This window comes from Dermacentor silvarum, chromosome 2 (genome assembly GCF_013339745.2).
Source record: "Dermacentor silvarum isolate Dsil-2018 chromosome 2, BIME_Dsil_1.4, whole genome shotgun sequence".
NCBI lineage: Eukaryota > Metazoa > Arthropoda > Arachnida > Ixodida > Ixodidae > Dermacentor > Dermacentor silvarum.
The window spans coordinates 101,779,137-101,796,551 of record NC_051155.1 but is presented as its reverse complement, the minus strand read 5'-3'; the positions used below and the strand labels follow the sequence as shown (position 1 = coordinate 101,796,551).

The 17,415-nt window shown below is 48.2% G+C and overlaps 1 protein-coding gene across 1 annotated transcript in view; it reads left to right on the top strand.

The window, feature by feature from the left end:
* The window catches only part of LOC119441645 (mannose-P-dolichol utilization defect 1 protein), an 88,301-nt gene that overhangs the window by 48,870 nt on the left and 22,016 nt on the right, over window positions 1-17,415 (top strand). The window contains exon 4 of the mRNA XM_037706247.2: window positions 15,799-16,003. Coding sequence (XP_037562175.1) covers window positions 15,799-16,003 — 205 coding nt within the window. The remainder of the gene's footprint in view (window positions 1-15,798; window positions 16,004-17,415) is intronic.

Here is a 17,415-nt window from a genome sequence, read left to right as displayed (position 1 = left end):
ACTCTGACGGGACCGACGAATTAGACCGAATAATCCGGCAAGTCGACTTATCAAGAGGCAGGATAAACGCCAGAAGAAACTGCTGGTTAATTTAGCAGCATTTACCCCATTCTATCCCGCCCCCTAATCAAACGCGCACCCGCTGTCTATGTATACAAAGTAGTAAACTAACGTAGAAATGACATTAAAGCACCTAAACAATGTGGAAATGTAATGCGCACTCGATATTTTAGCAAGAATTATTGCACAACGGCGGCCGGTTTCATAAAGTCAGCTTCGCACATGGGTTTGGTTAAGGTTAGCTTCGCCACAATACATCCGTGTTATGCGCCAAAACACATGAACGTTGCGAAAGCAACTTCGGTTTCGTGTTCGCATGCATCGCGCAGACAATTTTCGGCCCAATTTCCTTTCTTTTTTTTTAAAGGCGCCCGTTATCATCGGGGGAATAGCGTAATCAAACATTGTGAGCTACGTTTATTTCTTGAACATCTTCCTAATGCGGGCTGAAAATAGACATTTTCTATGAGAGAAGACGTGTGCCGAACGCATACTCTGTCCCCTAAGCTCCGCCGAGACAGACGCTGCCATTAAGGACGTCACCACAGGGGTCAGGCGCGTGCGTGCGGACTGGTGAAGTTGTAATGCGGCGAAGGTTTATTTTAGGATGGAAATAACGAAAGTTTGGGCCCGTAGAAATGCATCGGCGCCGGCCGGGATCGAACGAACCGAACAATCGAATTAACCGGAGTCGAATTAACGGAAGTCTACAGAGAAATTAGCGAGACCCGACGGCTACGACACGGATGTGCAGTGTGGCCAGTTTCATTCCTTTGCGGGTGGGTGCGCCCGAGCGTGAGCAGACGATTGTCAGCGATAGTGCGATAGTCGTAATTAAAGAAGATTCCTATCGAAATTGGAAACGTAGGATTTTCGCTTGGGCTTCAGTCTCTCTCTTGATTGATGTGAGCTACTGGCCAATAGCAGGTGCGTGTGGGAATCTGCTGCACGACGAAATATGGCAGCCCGAAAAGATGTGAGGAGAAGGGTTCTGTTGAAAAGAGAAAGTGTTTGCCGATTGCGAGCTTCGGTGGGCCGCACGCGAAAGCAGCATTTGGCTGAGATGTTCACAGCAGCGTATGCTATCCGCGGTCTGTGTTATTTTTTTTTTCCACCAAGCCCGAGGGAGGGGGTTTCAGGACCCCTTTATTAGCCCTCTGTGCAACGACGACTAGCCTCTTCCATGGAAATTTTCTTGAACATTTTTGCCTCAAACGATTATAAACTGTCGGGATATCTCGATAAGTTCCTTCTTTTTCATGCAGCGGTTCTTATTTACAATCCTTCCGATGGCTGCTCCTCGTGACACAAGCCTTTAATTTTTTGCCGGGTTTAAGTTACGCTTTTGCTGATGACTGTGTGAAGTGGCGGTCCACTAAGCATCACAATTTGTGCAGCTGTTGCGGGCATCGCGTAGTCGCATCGTATGGCGTAAAATTTCCTTTCATGTCAAACTTGACGAAGTTGAACTGAAGTCTGTGTTCAAGCGCGCATTTAATGCTAGCACGAACATCATTGTTGTAGGGTAAGCATAATGAAGAAGAGAGGAGGAAAACGCGGCGAAGTCAAGGCATTTCTTTTGTTGAAAGCGTTCGCCAAAACTCGTTTGAAAATTTCCCGCGCTTTCGCTTCGATCGTCTGGCTGAACGGCCGACAGATGGCGCGACGTCCCTGCGTTCCAGCTACCGCTGAAGTGCGCGCGCAAAGGTGCTTGCGGTTGAAAGTCGGCGCGCACGGCTGTGCACCGGAGCGTTATTTCTTATATTATTTCATATATATATATATATATATATATATATATATATATATATATATATATGATTGTCATGGATATTGGTACATTGGTCGGGACTGCTTATGCTTTGCTGGAATACGCACTCTACACGTATCCCATCACAGGAGAGGTAGACTTACTTATACCTGATTTTTTTAGGATACATTGCGCGTTGATGCACTTTTTTTTTTCACCTGCTTTACCTCACCTTAATTGCGCCGGCACGTAAGCGGCCGGACTGTCGTCTTGCTTCGATGCGCATGTGAGGACCGTGTAATGCGCACATATTTTCAAAGTACGGTGGGACCCCGCCTTATAGCAAAACGATTGAAGCTTGAGCTAAACGCTAGCGACGTGGTGATTTTCGCTATAAGCGGAGTCACCCGGAACATTTTGTTTAGCCAGCAATATTGAACCAAATATGATGTCCGTCAAACTCGGCACATGCCAGTAGTAGCGTCTGTGTAATTGACCGTTGTTGGCTGACTTTACTGATTCACGCCGGTGTATTCAGGGGTCAAGAAATCACTCGAAGCAGAAGCTTTAAGCTATGGACGAAAAGTTTTTGTTTTTTTCAAACTCCGGCCCGCGGAGGCTTTTCGGATGTGCTTGAGTAGCGTCGCTTGCAGCGGCGCTCATATTCGCACACAATCTCTTACATCGCCAAGCCATTTTATTTACCTGGCCAACAGAGTGGCCAAAAGAGAGAATTCATTCGCAGACGGCGAAATTGTAAACTAGTGCATGCTGAGAGTGGCTGCGCGGTTACTACCAGATAAAATAAGCTCTCTTAATAAACACTTATTTGACACCAAATGGGGATCGGCAAAAGTTTCACCGGTCAGTTGGCATACATGGAAGAACAGTTTTGCGCACCAGTGTAAGAATCGACATAGGTGTGCAACACAGCAGGGCTTATTTAGTATGTTCATCCGTGACGTTGGCAGTGAATTCAGCGTCACCCAAGAGTTCGTTTCGCCGCATAGCATGCATGAAACGGTGGCGGGGGAATACGTATTTTTGGAACTAAATATAACTGTCCTTCAATGCAACTTGCAGCTGAACAAACTGAAATGTCTGACAATCCACAGAGGAAGGAAAAAAAAAAAAAAAAAAAGACAACAGGCTTGTGCCACTTTTCAGAATCACATCGCAATTTCGAACGATGAAGTTTCTTTCGAGCAGTTGCTCTGAGGACTTAAGTTGCCTGTAAATAAGCCACATACTTTAAACGCCGCGCGCATATGACTCGTCCGTTTGAAACCTTGCCCGCATATAGCGCTTTCGAGCACTTGCTAAAGGAATTTGTCACAAAGAGTGTCATTGAGTGACGTATGTGCACCTTAAACTTCAGATACTGACTGGCCGTAAAGTTGTCTCCATTTCCTTGAAATTTGATCTCGGTATCACTTAGAGTTCTCCCGGGCCAGCGGGCTAAATTCTCCGGTGTTCGTAAAACACATTTATAAAGCTCCTATGCACCTGCATAAGTAATTTATTAAAAGGGCCGTAATTAGCCCGCACACTTTTAACTGTGCGTACGCAGCACCTTAACATCATCCTTAGTTTGAGCAAATATAAACAAACTGCCTCGTTTAGTTCACCGAGTGCTCCTGCGAACCCTGATGCGAACATTGTATAACTCATAAAAATATGGGGGGAAACATTAGGATTTGGCATTGCTTGTAATCTCAGAACACTGGAAAACATAGAGGAAAATGACCGTAAAACGCTTTCGAGGAATCGCGAAAAGAAACGTCCTACAAAGAGTGGAATTGAAACACGTGCGTCCAACTTCGCATGCTGATTTGCCATAAGGTTCTCTCAATTTTCGGTAAAGTTGATTTCGGAGGCATTTATAGTTCTCCAAGAGTAGCGGGTTTAATCCTGCGCCGTTTGCGAAGCACACCTATACAACCCCCCTAACGCTTACAAACGCAAACAATTACAGAGGCCGTAATTAATCAGATAATTAACCCAGACATTTTAAACGTTGCGTATTCGTCACCCGAGCCTGCCCCCTATTTTAGACTAACATAAACAACGTCACTTGTTTAGTTTACCGAGGGCTCCTAGGAAACCTGATGTGAGCCTCGTATAACGAATGGAAATAGTGAAAAAAAAAACGAAGTGTTCAGTAATTGTTTGCAAGGCTCGTAATTAAGCGAGAACCGTTAATGGTTCGCCACACTTTACAATATGCATACCTCTCATTTCCTCCGAACATGAACACGGTGTGACGTAGTTTTCTCGAAGCACCGAGCAGCATAACAGGAAGCGACCGTATGACGTATGTTTTCGTTCATTTGCTAAATTAATTTATTGTAAATGCCCTAATTAACCCACACACTTCTAACTTCGCTTGCACACCACGCATAACCTGGGCCTTATTTTAACCAAATGTAATCAGCAAGGACGCCCGGCAATTAATGGAAATGCGAACCTCGTATAACACATAAAAAGTTGGAGGAAAAAAAAAACGATGCTTCAATAATTATTCGAAATACTTCTAATAAAGCAATAATCGCTGAAGGTTTGCCATGCGCTACCCTTAACATGCCCCCATTTTGACCAAATGATAAGCTTGGCGTGACCTGTAGAGTTATAACGGAACACTAGGTAACATAGCAAGAAACCGCCCTATAGTGCTTTAGACTACTTGCTAAAGGAACTTTTTACAAAGGCTGCAATTGAACTGCAGATGATTAACTTCGCATGCTCATTTGCGAGAAAGTTCTTCCAGTATTCAGGAAATCTGATCTAGGTAAAATTAGTATTTCTCACGGGTGGCGGGATAAAATTAATCATGCACAGTTCGTAAAGCATACCCTTAATGCTTCCGTGCGCTTGCATACGCAATTTATTGCAATGGACCTAATTAACCCACATACTTTCAACTTCCCCTACCCATCACCGATAACCTGTCCCTTATTTTAACCAAATTTCAACAATGTGCATTGTTTATTTAACCGATAACACTGGGGAAACGTAATGTGAATTTCATAACGAGTGAAAGAAGAGAAAGAATAAGGGTTCAGTAATTATTTGCAAGGCTCCTAATTAAGCTAGTAACTTTAGGGTTTCACTACATATTACATTTAACAGGTTTGTGTTCGCTTATTTTGTGTGTACTTGAGTAAACGTAAGCGCAAGGTGTATTATGGGTGAAACAACACATTTATGCAACGTTTTAGCCAAAGAAAGCTTTATTCGTGCAGCCACGACCATGTCTTTTAGGTCAAGCCACGCTTCAGCCAAGCCGAATTACCTTTGTCCCGGCATTTCTACACTGCAGAATAATTTACATCCCTTATTCACTCTTAAGGGTGTAAATTATTTTGCAGTGTATGGCGCCGCGCTTCCGAAACTCGCTTAGACGGTGGCGCCAGGTAATAGAGAGGTTTATTGAGCCTTTTCGCGGCGATCCCGTGGGCGCTGCCATGTTTGATCACGTGGTGACGCATGCATTGCTTGCCTCAACTGGAGGGCCGCTGCCTCCTTGTTTACAATGGAAGTGCATGACGCCGGCGCGGCTTGGAAACCTCTGTTTTCGGAGATATCGTAGACGGTGACTAGGTGGACGACACGAAGCTTTGATCACAGCTTCAGAGAACATGCAAAAGCGCTTTCGGAGCTAATTAAGCTATGTCCAAACGGCGCTAGCAGCGTATATGGTGCTTGTTCTAAAAGCGGGGCTAAATATGTATTCCAAGCTATCCAAGCTTTCCGATTATGAATTCAGTCCGGATTAGTGTGTTTTGCTGTTTGTTCTTTATTCAGCAAATATTTTGAAGCAGTGGCTTGTCAGTTTCTGACTCAGTGAAGTTCCTCTGTGCGGCCACTATCTGATTATTTTCTGCCATTCGTTCGCGGGTGTGCTCAGTTCCGATAGATTTGTTCTTGCTGCGCACAAGGCTTGAAACGTAGGTGTTTTGTACATTGTAATACCTTGTGGCAAATATATATTACAGCTAGTAACTCGCTTACTCTTGTGGACCGTCACGAAACATTCAGCTTCGACTATTCGCGCGCCATAGGTGTAGTCCGTCATTAATTGTGCGTATACAGTGCGCATATATTCAAGTGTGCGCCCATTCACTTATTCTTGATACGTCGGCGATAAAATGGGTGTAAGTTTTCCTGCCATTTGGGACAGCTGTGTATAGATAACGTGCGCGAAACTTACTATGACAGGAAGCGGCGCTACTCCCTTTGTCATTGTTTAACGAGTGGTACTCACTCTTGGCGACGTTCTGGGGATGAAGCCCTAGAAGGTTAGCGATACAAGGCTGGCGGATGAGCAAATTTCTGTATCCTCGAGGAAAGCCGTACATCACGAAGTGCCGGTAACACGTTCGGACAGTTGCAGCAGCGGTCCGAGAACTTGGCCACACAGATTGCAGCCAACTACTGCACACGTCTTCAATCCACATGAATCAGTCTAGCATGATTGGAGCAGTGTGTTAGCGAAAACTCAGCTGCATTTCCGACAGCTGATCACACAGAAGCAAGGTAGAAGCGGTAATGGTTTCGTATTCGTTCGCGGTCGCTGAGGAGAGGTATGGCGCGCCGCCGTGAGCGCCATCTCGTTTCTCTAAAACAAACTGCTCCTGCGAAAAGGGTCAATAGCTTGTCCGGCAATCGGGTAAACGCAAGCAAACTGGGCGTTGGGGCGGAGACGTAAACGTGATGGATGGATGGGTGGATGGATGGATGGATGAGGCTGAACCCTTTAAATCGGGCGGTGGCATACGCCACCTAGCTGTATGGGGGCCTGAGAGGCCTGTATGGTGCCGCCACCTGGTGGCGCAGAGCTCAAACAGACCAAAAACAGCTAATATTGCAGTAACCAAGTGTATTCTACTTCGCTGCGGTTGTAAATTTTCGGCAGCAACACGATGACGCCACTGCCGATAATTTACACCACTGCGCAGTAGAATGCACTTGGTTACTTCAATATTAGCTACTTTTGTCTGTTTGATATCTGCGCCACCAGGTGGCAGCACCATACAGACCGCTCACTTTTACGCCTCCGCTCCAACACCCGGTCCGCCGGCGTTTACCCGATTACCGGACAAGCTAAACCTCTCTAATATTGTTAGGATATATATGGTATTGCGTCCAGAAGCTGCGGTTTGGCTATGCGAGAGTCAACGTACCGATATTATCTCGGCTTAACGTTAACCTTTCTAGGTTTTTTAATCTGTACGGTTGCTTCATTCATTTCGCATTTATCGAAGCGCAGCCGGGAATTGAAATCGCGACGTCAATCTTCCCGTCGTATATAGCAGTGTTATAGTTGGTCCGAGGATGGCTGTCATTTTGAACATGACGAACATGTATTGGGATAATATTGTTCTTTTTTTATTTGGGACGCTGCGTGGTTAACGCGGTGTAGCAACGCCAGAAGGCTGCTCTACGATATTCACTTCACTAATTAGCTCAGGTCAGTACACATAACACAGAGCGGTAACTGAAAAACGGGTAGCTTTTTATTGCAGTGGCACATTGAAAAGCAAAAAGGCAAGTTGAGACTGAATGGAAAGCACAGAAAAAAGAGAAAAAGGTGTCGTGATTTACACTCATTTCACACCTTATTGCATCACAAACGTCGCACAGATAACTATAATATTTTAACGCCGAAGCTCAAGGAACGCAGACACAAGTAATCGATGTTATCTTAAACAAAGTCGCAGTTTCGCCCGAAAGCGATAGCAAATTCACTGGTTGAGTATACGGAGTAAGGATAGTAGTTTTATGGGCTGCGTAAACTCGGACACATTCGGTCACTAACTGAATTAACAAGCATGGTGTCAGCGCGCTCAAGCAAACATGAATAGATCACACTCGATGACTGCAGAGAAGCACTGTCAAAACGCTGGCGTGAGCAAGCGCGGTAGAAACAGTGACCAAAGGTTCGTGTGGTCTATCGCTTCAACGGAAACTGAGCGGTGAAAGCACAACGCATACAAAGGTCAGATCCGTGTGGAGATCGCTTTCAAGATACGGTGCGCGCGACAGCCCTCAGCTGCGCAAAGTACGCAGTTCCTGGCAGAGTAGAAGCCGCGCACCCTCCCTCCCGCGCTGCTTTCCCGCTTTCGTCCTTTCGCGTTTGAGATTGAGTCGCCAGTTCCCTTTGCGCCCGGTCGCAAGATACGCATTTGGTGCCGCAGCTAAACGTCGCCTCCCCTCCCTACCTCCCATCCCCCCACGGCCTTTTCCACGACCGGAGACGTCGTGTTTGCTCTCCGCCGTGCGTACGCTCTCCGTGAAAGCGTGCGTTCCTCGCGCGCTATCACTCGCACATGCAGCATACGGCGCGCGGTGACGAGTTTATCGCCGTTGGACTTTATACGGGCAGGAATGTGCTTGGAGTGTCCATATAATTGCTATCGCAATAAAATGGCAATGGCTTCACTCATACGAGGGTTGATAGAAAGTTTTGCAACTAGCATATCAGGAAAACTGCCAGGCCCTGGGAAAAATTATTTTTCAACATTATCTCCCCTCACACTAATGCGTTTCTCCCATTTTGCTGGAAGGCTTTTGATACCTTGCAAAATTTTTTTTATCCTACCTCGTTTCCTTGATGTGTTTCTTTAAATTCGGAAATAAATAAAAGCCACTCGGGGCCAGGTCGGGACTGCAGGGTTGGTGGTCTAGCTGTTCGAAATCACACTCTCGATGAGCAGCCTGGTCAACACGAGACCTGTGAACCGGGGCGTTGTCGTGCAGGAGGAGGACACCTCTTATCACTAATCCTCGGCGTTTTAACAGCGAAGCTGTTTAAATCAGCCGTAAAAAGTGTTCGTTTCATGAAACTATCATCATCAGCATTGGCTCGAGCGTCGTCGTCGTCTTCCGCAGTTGGCTCGTTGGCGCCCCTCAGTTAGTGCTCGTACTCGTGCTCGGCACGCGCTCGTGCCACTGCTCCCGCGTTCGTCGTCGTCGTCTTCTTCCACAGCTGGCTGCGTGGCCGCTAATCATTCCAGCGTACAATTTCACTTCTCTTCTGTCGTCGTAATGGGGAGGCAAAGCTTGCACTAGGCCGCGCAAAGCTCGAGACACAACGAAGCTGGCCGATCGATTGCGTCTCCTCGTAGTAGCTAGGTTGAACTTGGCCATGCCGAGGTTTCTGGACTTGGTTGTATCTAGGTGGAACTTGGTAGCAGCTAGGTTCGACCTTGGCTATGCCTGAGTTGAGCTTCGTTTTGCCAGGTCTCTCTTAGGTTATGACCATAAGCACCACCATAAGAAATGTTGAATTCTCCGGCAACTTCGGAGACTTTGATTCGGCGATTATTCATGATAAGGCTCTCTACTGAGGCTGAATTGTCCAAATCGGTTGAAGTGGTCGGCCGCCCTGACCTTGGGTCGTCTTCCATGTGCACACGGCCACGTTTAAACTCATTGAACCACCGAATAACTGTACCATATGAAGGACATTCACTCCCATACACATTCACCATCCTACTGTGGATTTCTTTGGCGGAACTTCCTTCTATGCACAAAAATTTGATATACGCTCCGGCACTCGAGCTTGAAATCGTGGGAGAACGCCACGTTTGACTGATTGAGTAGACCAAATAACGAAATGGAAGGCTTGATATTCAGACCTTGCTAGGCTGCAGAGATGACCTAAAAAAAAAAAAAAAAAAAGGTAGAGAGAGATCGCTGTGAGATATTTGGTTATAGCCAAGCTGCAAAACTTTTTGGTCTCCCCTCGTATTGCGCTTGCGGGTATATTCGTGCCGCTTAATCGAACTCCCGATTGAATCCGCATAGCGCACATTGGATGGCGAGGCTATGTATAGTGGTTGAGAACAGAGCATTTACAGAATGCGTGCATATGTTGATGTAGCCAATTGTCAACACATCAATGGGTTTGTGCAACATAGATGATTGCTCGTTGGACTAGGTAAACTTGTAGATGATGCTTTTGTACTGCTCCCTGATGCCGCTGGCGAATCTAGACGGGGTCCACTGAGGCCCGGCCCCGCCCCCCACTTGCCCCCAAGACATCATCAGCACATTAGCAGCAGCCTATTTTTATGTCAACTGCAGGTCGAAGGCCTCTCCCTGCGATCTCTAATCACCCCCAGGGCTTACGCCTGCGCTTTTTCTGACACTTGGCCTGTATAGTATATGTTGCGCAAAAAATTTGGGCGCTGACGTAATTTAGCGTGCAGTGAGCTACGATTTAGACTCATAACGAAATCACTGCTGACCAATGTTAACCGCGGTGACCAATGTCTTGCTGGTACTTCCTGCAAGGCACTTCTTTCGAGGCACTACTTTCTTAAAAAGAAACAGTCTGTAGAATGTGGAACCATACTGTACACGCGTGATTAGAGAAAAAGCGTTGCGTAAATGTTTAGCAATCAATGCCATTCAGTTCGAAAGTAATTTGCTTGTTTTTTTTTTTCATTTTACACGTCTTGCAGTTATCTCTATGTGGGGAGGAGCGTTTCAGTGTACACCCGAGCAATGCCTGAGGCCAAAGTGCCATTCCTTTTAATAAAGGGAATCAGTCAATCAATGCACAACAGGTTTCCGAACTTTTTTGCTTCACCTGCTCTGCGGCTCGCTGAGCTCTTGGTCGTTCCTCCACCCCCACCCGTTTTTATTGTTTTCTGAAGTAAACCAAGTGGAATATGAACGCAAGTCCGTGTCTCCACACCAGTTCAAGTGTGCGAAGCGAGTAAGGTGTCTTGCTATCACACTAGGTGTTTCCTACGCCATCTGTGCCGCGCGGTACACTTTAGTACTGTTACACTGAGCGACGATACATAGAAGAGCACACAAATGAACAGCGCATACAAGCTTTTTATTTGCAATTTCACTAACCCTGTGCTTCCTAAAACTGCGGGTCGGGAAAGGTGTCCCAATAGTCTCTTTGCGGATCGCCCAAAAGCCTCCTGGTAAAGTTGCCGTAAGCTGTACTTCCCGAATTCTGCATCGCGAGCATCGGAGAAGCCTATTTATAGTCTCTTTTTTTTTCCTTCAGTCTATAAAGTGGAAGGTGCTGCACTCTGGCCCTCGTAGTGATGTGTTTTAATCACGAAGCTCAATCGTAGTCGATAGAAAGAGGCACCCCAGCAGGCACAATTTCTCGGACGCTCGAGACTCGGCGGATATATGTATAGCTATAGGTTTTACCTTTAGTCACACGCTGCTTGGTTTGAAAACTTCCGACAGAGGGCGCGCGTTAATCACTTTTCGCTGACCGGTCTGTTCCGCTGGACGCGAACCTGCTCGTGAACCGAGCCCCGACCGCAGCTCCGTCGCTTTGGCGAGGGCACGGCCTCAGCTCCGCGACTGGCAAGCTTTCTCGCCTCTTTTTCTATCTCAGGTCCCGATCGCCGGCAAATCGCGTGCTCAGGGCGCCCTCTCGTCCCCTTCGCCACCGCTGGCACGCGTCGCCGCTCTTACGCAAACAGTGGGGACGCCGACCCTCCCCGTTCCCTTAACCCCATAACAAATTGTCGCTCTTCCCGCGCTCCCGTTGCCAGCAGGGTTACGGGACAGCGTGCGTGATGCCGCTGCGGATGCCAGCGGCCGGAGTATCTATCAAACGGGGGTCTGTCTGCATATATCTTGACGCGAAAAACGAAAGGAGTGGAAGGAGGGCAACGAGTGAAGCACGCACGACCCTAATGTGTGCGTAGATGGTATATATAAGCTTGAACTGCGATGCGGTGGTCATTGGTGCGTTCCCGTTTCGGGAGTTTTTAAAAGAAGGCGAGAGAGACCGCAAGAACAATGACCGTGTGGCCAACGACGCGAGAGCGCGGGTGTGTGTGCCTGGGGCGCGGCGGGAGTGGTGGGGTTGCGGTCTGGCGTTTTTTTTTTTTTTCGTCTTTTTTTTTTACTCCTTTTTCTTTTGCCAGAACCGGAGGAGCGTGAGTGCGGTGTTTCCGCCGGTGGCAAACGCGAAGGCGAGACGCTGCGCCGCACGGTCCCCATTACGCGGGGAGGGAAGCGAGGCCTTCCCTCTTTCGAGCGCTCGCGTTATGTAAGGGAATCCATTAGCGGAGGGGAGGGGGGGGGTCGAGAAAAGAGGAACCCTTTTGGGGAGCCGTTCGCCACTCTTTTCCTCCCGTCGCCGGCCTTCTCCTCGCTCGCTCCCGCGTGGAAGCAGGCGAGCGCGTTTCTGTATATACTCTCGGCGTCTTGCAGCTGGATGGAGAGTGGGACGTGCGGGAGAAAGGAAAGGCGAGCGCCTTTCCCTGGATCCCCTAATTGCATTTCCAGAGCCACGGCTCATTTGCCGCGAGCGCCGCGCAGGGACGGTTTCTTTCTCTCCCTTTGGTAACCTTCTTCCCCTCTCTCCCTTCTGCACCGCCAGGCACACACACACGCGCGCGTGCTGTCGCCGAGAGTGTACTAATTACGCTCCGATAGCGGGAATAAGGGAGAGCCGCGGGTGTGCTAAGTGCAGTCGCCTGTAATGGGGATGGATCCCTCCTCCTCTCTGTGTGTGCGCGCGCGCGTCGTTGTGGTGGCGGCGGCGGCAGGACCCCACGTGACGGCCGAGCTCGGGGTTCCGCCCAGTATTCGCTTCTCCCTTTGATGTGCGCCGGGGGTTCCTCTTCGATCCCGCTCTCTCCTCCAATCACGGCGGCTCGACCGCGTTGCGCTTCGAGGTGGGCCGTCGTCGGGGGAGCGCGTGATCTCCGCTGTGGCGGATACGAACGCAGTTTCCTGCAAAGGTTATACTAGAGGGGACTCTGAACCATGATATATACTTGCAGCAACCTTCCGGTTACTGCAAGTATATATGCTGGTTCTGGCAACGTGAGGAATCACTGGGCAGCGCGTGGTTTGCGTGCCTAAAGTTTGTTGCGTCTGGCTTCAGACGGCTTTGTGACTTTGAAAATTGGTCAATTGATTGTTTTCAAACGAAATAGTATTGCGCTGTAAATGCAACAACTCGCAATGACTTACGCTTGCGCGCAGAGGCTTGTTGCCTGGCTGTGTTTAGAAAACTGTGAGTACTTGGAAAAGTACGAAGATTGTACAAATACATGTGTTAGTCATCATTCTCATGGTGACTGAACTAAGTTGCATTTAAGCTCCCTAGACTGCACGACATCGCAGTGCCATGTAGTAACTTTTGTAGGAAATTCTGGGGATACGAACATCCGGTGCTCTCGCTCTCCGAGGCGAACCGCGCACTTCGTGGCTGTTCGTTTTGGGGTTGCGTGTGTCGGCGGCAGGTTCATCTCGAGCTCATTGACAGCCAGGAGGCCCAATGCTTGTCGCATACGTACATTGCAAGCCTTGTAGTACTCAGCCTGGATGTTTGGGCCGTGGTGGCAGTGTGAAGCGACTTCCACCCAACCTAATCATCTATTTATCTCGCGCCTGATCCACACGCCGTAATTGTCTACAGTGTTCAGCGCGAACCAGATATTGCGTTCGCTTCCGCTGCCTCAGTGTCAAGCATGTCGAGTAGCATGAACCCGGTGAGCTGTTTCTGTATCCCCTCTGTTAATTTCATTGTGGCTGCTATACTCTTGACTAAATGTTTGGAGTCTGGGGTGTGACTATGTTAATAAAGCAAAGACTTCTCTCCGTTCAATATGTGGGAACGCAGTCGCGACAACGGTCTGTTCGCAGGCAGAGTTCGTGCGCGGTTAGCGCGTAAAATGGCGCACGTCGAACGTAATGTGCGCATTTCTAACACTATGCGGTGCGCCGAGAAGGCAGCGCCCATGTGAGGAACTCGGACCGAGCGGTCGTGCGTTTTGGGCACAGGTCGTATACATGCAAGGCGTATTTCTACATCTCAGCCCATTCTGCCCCAAACCCTTAGAGAGGAGGAGAGAGAGAGACGTTTAATGGTAGCGTTTGCTTGGCGGCGCCTAGCATGATACTGCAAATGAAAACTGTGAATGAAATGTAACGCAGTGGGCACAGCACAGGCACACGGGATGCACATCACGCACCACAACAGACAAAATGCACGTTGTGCAAATTTATTGGATAACGTGCAGCAGTGCGTACATTCAGCACCCCCCTCCCCCCCTTTCGCGCTTCTGTGCGAAACATCGTTTCTTTTTCGTTTGCTTTTTCTTTACCTTGGTGGGTGCTCTAAGAGGCGATGATTTTCTGTGTTCGTTGGTACTCAAAACTCAGGAGTCGTTTTATTTCGCCTCGCGCTTACTTTCTACTTAGTGGAACATATATAGTTATCTGCTTCCCGCTTTGGTCCATCGGCTGAGAAACCAAGTGGTTGCAAGCACCCGTCTGTTTTTTCTTAAGTTGCTCTTACCCGCCCGACTCGGCTGTAATGCGGTGAAGTGATCTTGCTGTAGCCTGCTTTTTTTTTCTGCAACTACGGCACGACGCGACAAGCGCGCACGCAGACAGACAGACAGACCCACATTCAGACACAGGCAGACACAGACAGACTGTCCGACCGACCGACAGACTGATAGACAGACATACATACACACATACAGACAGACAGACAGACAGACAGACAGACACAGACAGACAGACACACATGCAGACAGACATAGACAGACATAGACAGACACGACAGACACGCAGACACAGACAGACACACAGGCAGACACAGATAGACAGACAGACCGTCCGACCGACCGACAGACTGATAGACAGACATACATACAGACAGACAGACAGACAGACAGACAGACAGACAGACAGACAGACAGACAGACAGACAGACAGACAGACAGACAGACAGACAGACAGACAGACAGACAGACAGACAGACAGACAGCAGACACAGACAGACACAGACAGACAGACAGACAGACAGACAGACAGACAGACAGACAGACAGACAGACAGACAGACAGACAGACATACAGACAGACAGACATACATACAGACAGACAGACAGACAGACAGACACAGACAGACAGACAGACAGACAGACAGACAGACAGACAGACAGACAGACAGACAGACAGACAGACAGACAGACAGACAGACATAGACAGACAGACAGACAGACAGACACAGACACAGACAGACAGACAGACAGACAGACAGACAGACAGACAGACAGACAGACAGACAGACAGACAGACAGACAGACAGACAGACAGACAGACAGACAGACAGACAGACAGACAGACAGACAGACAGACAGACAGACAGACAGACAGACAGACAGACAGACAGACAGACAGACAGACAGACAGACAGACAGACAGACAGACAGACAGACAGACAGACAGACAGACAGACGCACAGGCAGACACAGACAGACACAGACAGACAGACGGGCAGACAGACAGACAGACACACAGGCAGACAGACACAGACAGACAGACACAGACAGACAGACACACAGGCAGACACACAGACAGACACACAGACAGACACACAGACAGACACACAGACAGACGCACAGGCAGACACAGACAGACACAGACAGACAGACAGGCAGACAGACATAGACAGACACACAGGCAGACAGACACACAGACAGACAGACACACAGGCAGACACACAGACAGACACACAGACAGACACACAGACAGACACACAGACAGACACACAGGCAGACACAGACGGACGGACGGACGGACGGAAGGAAGGATTTCTGATGAACTCGTAGGGGTTGCCTCAGTAGCTTCGTGCTTGTTTCGGGTGTACGAGTATAACAGATTTAATTATCTTCAATGGAGCGTCATCCGGTGCGAATTTCGGCAGAGGTCATTAAATCCTCCTCTTCATACCCATTTATTTACATTTTAAGTGTTCCTTGGTGGGGCCTTCGGCAGTATACAGTAAGGTAGCTTTATGTTTGTTGTAATAGTACGAAGTTCAAAGCATTCAATGACGTCGTATGCTCAAACAAAATGAAAGAAAAAAAAACCTGCATTATTTCAATAAGTGTATCGGGTATACCGAGCGACGCATGTCTCCTCCTGCTGTCGGTATACTGCACGTGTACACACACGCACATGCAACTGGTGCAGCTCGTGGGGCGAGGGCCTGTTCCTGATGCTGGAGACGGCGCTTATAGCGGCGCTCGTGATGCGCTACCGGGGCCAGACGAGCCGCGTGATGGGCTTCACGGCCTCGTACACCTGCCTGCTGGCCGTGCTGATGATGAAGATGGTGCCCGTGCCCGTGCTCTGGTCGGCGCAGCTGCTCAGCCTGCCCGTCATCATCTGCGGAAAGGTGAGTAAGGGTTCTTCTCAAGCCTTCAGGAATAGGCTAGAAAAAACGAGGCCAGTCGACATGCACTAAAAAAGCCCATTAAGCCGTGGCTATCCCGTGCCGCTGTTTTGTAATTAGGAGTCAAAGTGGGCAGGTCACGGGGTAGAGGTATATGTTTTTTTTTCATTCATTTTCATTTCCATTAATTTATCATTTCTTTAATTCAATTAGTAAGTACAAGTAATTTCCCCTATGTTGTCCTTGGTGTCATTGTTTGTTGGCTTCTCGCGATATTAATGAAAATCGGGCCCCTCGGTTCCCTTCCTTCTCGTTCATTACATAACGAGGGCTCGAATCCGGCAACATTGATGCCTTCAGGTATAGCATATGTGGGTTTATTGACCAGTTGCCATCCCCCCAAAAAGGTCACGTGCTCGTGAAGCCTGCGGCAGAAAGGATGTTTCACATCCGTCGCCTAGGTTTGTGGGTGGTGGCGCTGGCTAACACTCCCAGGGTTAGTTCTAGTTGTAAAAACATAAATACCCCAGAAATTTGTGGATGGGAAAACGGCTCCGCGGTAGCTCAATGGTAAGAGCATCGCACACGTAATACGAATACGTGGGACCGTTCCCCACCCGCGGACAGTTCTTTCATCCATTTTCATTTCCATTAATTTATGATTTCTTTAATTCAATTAGTAAGTACAGGTAATTTCCCCTGTGTTGTCCTTGGTGTCATTGTTTGTTGGCTTCTTATGATATGATTATATATATGCGCATGTGTGAGAGATATGCGTTAGCACGTCTTCGAGGTCCCGGATCCATTATGTAAAGCACGTTAACCACATTGGAAAGCGTTGTTCGGGAGCTCACACGTCCTGGCTCTTCGAGGAACTAAGTGTAACTTACATTTGTTGTGAACGCGATTTCAAGCATGGATCCGGCACCTCAGAGAGGTGCAACGTAATGCCAACGCATTTCTCTTTCATTTGCTACTACAGTAGACTTTTTTTTTTTTTTTTTTGCTTAGCCTGGGGTGTAGCCTAGATTTTTGCTCGGACACTTCTGCCGAGAAAGGTTGAAGTCGCGAAATTCGTTAAAGTCAAGACGCGAGATGAAAAACGGTCTTCATGTTAAAAGAGCAGAGCGAAGCTAGGGCATGGTCGCCGCGAGGCACAAGAGTGATCTGAGAAGAAGAAATTTACTCGCGCTACCGAGTTCTTGCCTGACGGTCTCCCGATTGAGAGTAACACTGGTCGTCATTTATTTATGTCTAAGGTGGTGGGACAGGCCGACTTACGGCGGCTAAACGGCGATTAAACCTTGGGTACTCGATCTATAGATGCACAACTATGTACCATTCTAATATATGTAATAAACTTGAATTGGACTTGACAGTGAATCAAGTAAGGTGCTCGGAAATGTACCGCGCCG